General features: G+C 39.5%; 1 protein-coding gene across 2 annotated transcripts in view; it reads left to right on the forward strand.

Annotated features, from left to right (window-relative positions):
* LOC137195968 (uncharacterized) overlaps positions 1-5,713 on the forward strand; it is a 10,083-nt gene extending 4,370 nt beyond the window's left edge. For both annotated transcript variants that reach the window (XM_067608701.1, XM_067608700.1), the window contains one exon: positions 1,311-5,713. In XM_067608701.1, the coding sequence (XP_067464802.1) occupies positions 1,433-4,042 (2,610 nt within the window). In that variant the 5' untranslated portion in view covers positions 1,311-1,432 and the 3' untranslated portion in view covers positions 4,043-5,713. The remainder of the gene's footprint in view (positions 1-1,310) is intronic.
* The last annotated feature ends 1,781 nt before the right edge of the window (positions 5,714-7,494 follow it).

Genomic DNA, 7,494 nt, shown 5'->3' on the forward strand with positions numbered 1-7,494 from the left:
ATAAAAATATAAATGAATAAGAGTGCCAGAGTCCATGTAGGATTCAGTAGTTAAAAAACAAGCTGCTGCCTCCTGGGGATGGGGGGTGGGGGGGGGGGACACCGGCGCTGGTGAGTGGGGACCCAGGCTGCCCTGCTGAGCTCATGGGGGTTTGGTGGTTAAAACTGTTGAAAAACGGGTTCAGCTCATTTGCACGTTCCAGAAAGATAACTGGCTACACCAGAGCTGTGTGCCTCCTTAACACTGGCGTACAGCAGGTCCAGAAAAAGAAAGAGTTTCAGCTTCTCAAATGTTAATATTTTCTGTGTTGCTGTTGTTTTTTTTCTTTTAGTCCTCTATGACAGTAAACTGAATTTTAAACTTTGGGTTTTGGACAAACAAGACATTTGAAGACGTCATCTTGGGAAACAGTGATCCACATTTTATAGACCAAACAACTAATCGAAAAAATAATTGACAGATTAATTGATAATTAAAATAGTCGTGAGTCGCAGCCCTCAAATGAAGAAATAAAATATATATACAGGACCAGTCAACAGTTTGGACACACTTTGTTAGTCAAGAGAAGGCGAAAGTGTGTCCAGAGTTTGTATATATTGCAGCAAAAATGAATTAAATTATGAATAGAAACTTTTTACAGGAAATAAAGGAAAAGAGTATAAAAGTATACAAAAACATTGTATCTTCAATATATTTTTTTACATAGCTGATTAAAATTCTGATAATAAGGCATCTCTCCTGTTAAATTTAGATTTATAAATGTTCTCTTTATAGAAGCATCATGAGATTAATCAGATCAGTTCAACCAAGAACAACATCTTCAAACCTCAAGGATGTGAGAATATACAAGAAACAATGTCACATTTACAATCTCTTGGTATGATTTAAGTTGAAGCACAGGTTTAGGTTGAAGTGTGTATTAACATGACTTGTAATTAGCAACAGTGCAACCTGTAATCAGCAGGTTTTTATCAGGTAAAAATAACTTTTTATTTGCAAGCCAATTTTCTCAGAAGGTTTGACAAAGACAGTTGTGTTAACTTCGACATTTCATAGACCAAGCGATTTAATTAATTGAGAAAATAATCAGTAGATCAATGAAAATGCAACAATAATTAGTTGCAGCTCTGTTGACAGGTGTGAGATTTAGGTATAATTTTATGTGAACCATGAATGGAAAATCCTGTGGGAAAGCAAGCATTAGAGATCTAGCCGGGTCTCCCACAGCTTAAGTATTTCAAGCTTTTTGGATTTCAGATTGTACAAACATGTTACCAACTCTTAACTCCATGTTCTGTCTTCACTCACAGACGAAGAAGATGTCACAGTAACACAGCAACAGAAGAGGATGTCTACGACTTGGAGTGTTTTTGGATCCTGAGATATTGATATTATACTGAACTTCTGACATTTTCGGGGTTTTGATGTCAATATGGACAGCATTGATGACGACTACATCTGGCAGCGCCGCATCCACCATGGGATCAGGTATCAGAAAGGAGCAGTTCCCTTCCCAGAGTCGGTTGAAATCGGTTTGGAGTTCAACGCAGCGTTAGAAAGGAAGGAAAAGTTAGATCTGAGCCTGCTGACAAACGGTGTGATGCTGGAGCTTTGTAGCTTTGCTAAAACGGTGACCAAATCTTGGAAGTATTTCATGTTTGAAATGCTGGAGTTCAACTTTGATCTCGGCATGGACATGGACAATGACATGCAGTGCTATGATTATGCAACGCGTGTTCACAATAAGGTAAAAATATTAAAGGAACACATCAAGTTGAGACCTAACAGATGGAAAGAAGCATTTACACTACCAGAGCTGCATACTGTGATGGGGTCCAAAGAGTCAGAGCTGTCAGGACGATACTACCCTAAAAGGAACAAAATCTTGGATAGTTCAGTTCTCACTGATGGCAGCAAGAAAAGCCAGACTTCAGAAAACCAGAGTAACGGAGCCACAAGGAGTACATTTCTTATAAAAAAGCCAGGCGGAGTGAGAATTAAAGATAATGCTTACCCTTTCTGTAAAGAACTTGGTGTGTCTCTGGCTGTTCGACCAAACAACACACCCAAACAGAAACTCCACCCAAGTCTGATTACCAACGGAGTGATGATAGAATTGCTGGACTTCTCCAAAGTGCTTTGTGGAGGCCAAACTCAGATGGTTAACGACTTGGTCAAGCAAAACTTTGGTCATGAGTTGGATAAATTACAGTTCCGTCTGCAACTTGCCAAGCTGTTGGAGAGAAAGTACGCCTGCCTAACAGGTGAGAGCAGGGACAGTTTCCGTAAGGAGCCTTTTCAACTCCAGACCAGTGAACGGAGGCGTTACAAAAAGAGAAAAGACCGTGATACAGATTATGAAGAACTGCAAAGACTGACACTGTCCACTAAGAGAAGGGTAACGCTGAGGCACACAAACAGCGATGTGAAAAAAATTTGTCAGGAAAATGACCTGTCATACATGTGTCCAGTTGATTTTGAGACAGAAATACAGTCGGGTACGCAGGCCAGACCAGAAACAAAGCTGGCAGTGACACTGGATGTAAAGAAGGAAGAGGAGGAGGTTTTCATCTCCCCAGTGCAACGTCGGACTAACGGCCACAACACTCGGTTGTTTAAGCGCTGTCCGACTCAAAAATCAATCTCAGATCTGTTTTCTGAAGACAAAAACCAGGACATGAATGTAAAAACATCAAAACAGAAGGTGTGGCTGAGGCGAGCGACTCGCTCCAAAGAAATCCTGAAGTCAAGCAGGGTGAACGACATCTTTGCCAGCTGCAGAGAGATAGGTTTAGATTTTAATGTCGGCTCTGGCAATAAACAGAACTTGGATCTACAACTGCTCACCAACTGTGTGTTGTGGGAAGTTTATAGATTTGCATCTGCGATGACAAAGAGTATGCGCAGTTTCCTGTTTGACATTTTGAACAAGAACTTCAGCCTTGTCTTCCAAGATGAACTGCATGAGCGCAATTTTCTATATTACATCATGACAAAGGAAAAGATTCTTCAGAACCACCCTTCGAGGAGGAACATGGAGTTTCTCACCAGTGCTTTTCAGTTCCCTGAAGTTTACAACATGGTTGATGTGACAAGTGATTTTCAAGCAGAACAGGAAGTTAAGACGGAGCCGCAGACAAATTGGGATTCATCAGCCTTGGATACAAGCCAGCAGACAGATGTGGAACCACATCCGTTCTGTAAAAAGTTAGGTCTTGACCTTTGGTCGATGGAAGAATGTCCAGCAAGCACCAAGCTGGATTTGACTGTCCTGTCCATTGGTGCTGTCCTGGAAATATTCAGCTTTATCAGAGAACTTTGTGGAACAGTGCGCAAAATGGTGAACGATGTGCTTGAGCACAATTTTGATCTTGATCTGCAAAGTGGTTCAACTGAGGCCGCACAGGTGATCCAGAGATGGTACGCGACGCAGAAAAGCTTAATGAAAAAGCAAAACACATCGGCCAGGATAAATCAGTGGCTAAACGCAGCTGTCTACAGTGCAGAGCTGCAAACTGACAACAGTCTGGATACAGGAGCATTAAATGTGGGCAGAGAAGCTTTCAAAGGAAACACGCAACAAGTGAAAAGTATCGACGGCTATCACATCTGCAAAGAAATAGGACTGGACCTTGACGTCAGATACAAATCTGAAACAAAAACAAAACTTGATTTGCAAGTGCTGACGAGGGGAGTCCTCTTCGAGCTGCACCAGTACGTAGAACAAAACTGCAACCGGTACGTTCCTTCTCTGTACGAGATTCTGGAGTACAACTTTGATCTGAGCTCCCAGAACCATCGGAAGGTGGAGTTCGCCTGGTCCATCGCGTCTCAGGTCATAGCCATGTCAGGAAGAAACAGCAGAAAGGAAAATTATCTGAACAAAGTGTTCGAGCTGCCCTTCGAAGTGTCTGAGTTGTCCCAAATTATGTGCAAAGAGGAGCCGGAAGACGGCTTCAATGAACTGGACCCTGATGATTATGACGACATCATGTTTGTCCGAGAACTGAAGCCTGTTGACATAGAAGTAGAACTAGAATAGACAGTCTATTTTCAGTAATCATGTCGGGCTGCAACTAACAGTTATTTTCATGGTTGATCTATTTGCTGCTGATTATCAAAAATGTCTAAAAAGCAATATAAACCTGTAAAAAAAAAAAATGAGGTGACGTCTCCAGATCTCGTGTTGTACCACCAACTCTTAATTAATAATTAATTAGACATGAGAAAACAGTAAAAACAAATCTGTAGCTATTTCCCAGAGCCCAAGGTGAATGTCTTGTTTTGTTCGACCAAAAATCCAAAATCCCAAAATATTAAATTAACTACAATGTTAAGACAAGGAAAAACAGCAGATTTTCACATTTGAGAAGCTGAAATTAAAAAGTTTGGATTCTTGGATTTGGAAATCCCATGTATTACTATCCAGGATCAGGTAATCCATTTTACTTTTGTGCCGGTTTTTCAAAGCAACATTGGATTGGATCACCCTGATCCAGATACAAACTTTTCAAGATTACCAAATAGGGATTAGCAGTGCTCTAAATGGGACTACATATCACAATGTAGTTAAAGTGTTTTATTTGAAGAAAACAGCACAATAAAACAATACAAGCATCCACTTCCATTTTCAATTTCTTTTTAACAGTCAGACCCACAAAAATAAATCAAAGCAATCAAATATGTTTATTATTCATAAGTAATGAGGGACTGACTGGATGTGCAATCAGGAATGCAATTGTGAGAAACTAATTTTTTACTGGTTCATGTCTGATGATTGTGTCATTGTAATTAATATACAGTGATAAATGACTGAAAACTTAAAATTAAATATATTATTTTTGTTTGATATTGACAGCTGTTTGGGGGATTATTTATGGGGACAAAAACTTTGTTTTTTTACTTCACTGAAAGGCTCAATGGTAGCCACACTTTACCTACCTTATCACTGTAAAGGTTAAACAAATCAAGTACAAAATATAAATAAATGTATATATACTACATGGTACCAATTAAAAGTTTTATTTTTAATTGGTGAAATTCTGCTGGAATCAGAATAATCCAGATTATTTTTAGGTCAAAGGTGTCCTGATCTTACTAAAAAGTTTTCAACACATGCTGAAGGTTTGATCCAGATCAAAAGTAAGACTGGATTCGTGATCTAATCCAATTTCAGAATCCTGTTTTTCCTTTGCGCAACCCGTTTTCAAGATTTGATCCAATCCGATAGCTGAAATCTGATCAGACTATGAACGACTGGGCCCAGGAGTCACCTGACACTAGTTTAGTTCAGAGTTGGAAGGTTTGTGAATCGTGCAGCTGAGGTCAGGACTTACCCCACATAAACTCACCAGGTGTACTCATATTTTCTAAAGCAAGGTGGATGTGATTAGGTGGATATTAAAAATAAGATGAGAGAATGTTTAGTAAAACATTGTTTTAGTTGATAACAAGCCGCACTGGTTGTGTGATTTTTTTGTTGTGTTTATACAGAGATTTGTAAAATGCGTTTATTAAGGTAACATTAATTATTTTTGTGACTAATTTCATCATTCTTTTCATTTACCTTGGAGTCAACATTTTATTTTGCTGTTAATATTCCTTTTATTTCATCCTTAGTTGTGACGCATCTTGTAGAGTCGGTTTAGATATGAGCTACTAACTAATCATTGATGACGTTTCTGAGATATCACTGCTGACGGCGGTTTACGGGTCCATGTGATGAGTGATGTGATTGAGGGCGTCTACATCCATTTATGGCTAATTATGGGTGTCTAAATGAGGGTCGTGCATGTACGCCATGTTCCTCCGTGACTTGAGATTTATAAAACAGAAGGATACGTATGCACGGTTTACAAATCTGACCCGAATAATGCGTCTGCATGTTTCTGTCTTTATGCATTTGGCCCCTGGAGTGCTGAGTGCAGTCACTGAGGTTACGCTAACTAGCTGTTCGATGGTCAGTAAATCCTTCCAAACTGTATCCTGCCTGCTTGTTAAACCACAGACGTCTCATTTTATGTTTCTAAATACAAAAGATTGGTGTTTAAAGGAAACTTTGACGGAGCTGACGGCTTAGTAACAAAAGCAAAGTAAAAAGTAATGAAAAGACTTTAAGTAAATGCAAATTTTGTTGATAATGCTAATTTACTTGACTAAAATAAGGCAAACTGGAGGCTGCATGAGTTAAATCATTAAATCCACCACTGGTCCTGGGACGTCTCTCCTCCTTGGCTGTCGGTGCCTCATTTCCATACTTAAAGATAAACCAGGCAGAACAACCACACTTGGGGAATAACAAGTGTGGTTGGCTGGGCATGGAGGAAAAAACAACTAATTTGTTTTATCGATACAACTGTTCCCTTCTAACATTTCCCCTGTAATGTCAAGTGACTGATCCAAGCTGGATCCAAGGAAGGAATTCAAGAATCCATATGTGGTTTTCTTACTTTTACTTGTAAGACCAGAATGGTCGAGGACCTCTGATCGGATCTCTGTTCTCCAGAGGTCAGTTTTGGAGATTGATCTTAACATACATGTCCCTCTGTGATGTGGCATCATTGACGTGCTGACAGTTTCTTCACTTGGTTGTGTAGAGAAGAAGTGAACATCAGCTGCTTTTATTCTATTCTCTTCAGATCCTGCTGTACCTCATCTGGCCACTAGATGTGTTCATCCAGCTTTACTTTCACTGTTAATCGTCTGATCCAACAACCTTTCTACACAGATGCCTCATTAGCCTCCCAGTACAGCAGGTTACCTTTGCTGTTCGTCTCAGTGTTTTTCTAAGAGGGAAGTTTAGATTCTGAGCTGGTGATTTTCTGTTTGGTGGCACTTGTGGAAATTGTGGAGGGTCAGTAAACGCCACTGGAACAGGTCAGTCATGTTTTCATTTAAATATGGTGATTGGTCATAAATGATAGAGCATGAAGTTGCTGGTATATTTGTAACATGTCTCTTCTCTTCCTCTCCATTGAGCCCATGAAGCATCTTATGAAGTTATCATGTGATCTGTGGAAGACCTCTTGTATGGTAACTGTCTTACAAATAATACTGTGCCTCTCTATTTATCCTCCCTCCACATAGGATCTCTACATGTTCATCTAACATTATGTCCTTTATCAGAAATTAATGCTAAAACACTGATATTCCTCATTTGTAAGTACTGTTCAACCGATATGAAATAATCACACAGCGATCAACTCAGGACTCCGCTTTATTAAATATTCTGGTCATGAAGAGAACAAACATGTCTGACAGGTGTTGGAGTTACAGAAATCTCATATATTTGTTGATCCTTCAAAGCCGGGAAGCTTCAGCTCTACAAACATCAACAGAGAATGTTGTTAACATTGACTCTCAGAACAAAACTTAATTAAATGGATTAAAGTTTGGGGTTTGGATACAATACTCGCTGTGCTCTCTAAACTTCCCAGGTCCTGTTAGAAAAACAGGCACCAGCAGAGGTTTCCTGTTAAAAAATGATACCAAATA

This window comes from Thunnus thynnus, chromosome 13 (genome assembly GCF_963924715.1).
Source record: "Thunnus thynnus chromosome 13, fThuThy2.1, whole genome shotgun sequence".
NCBI lineage: Eukaryota > Metazoa > Chordata > Actinopteri > Scombriformes > Scombridae > Thunnus > Thunnus thynnus.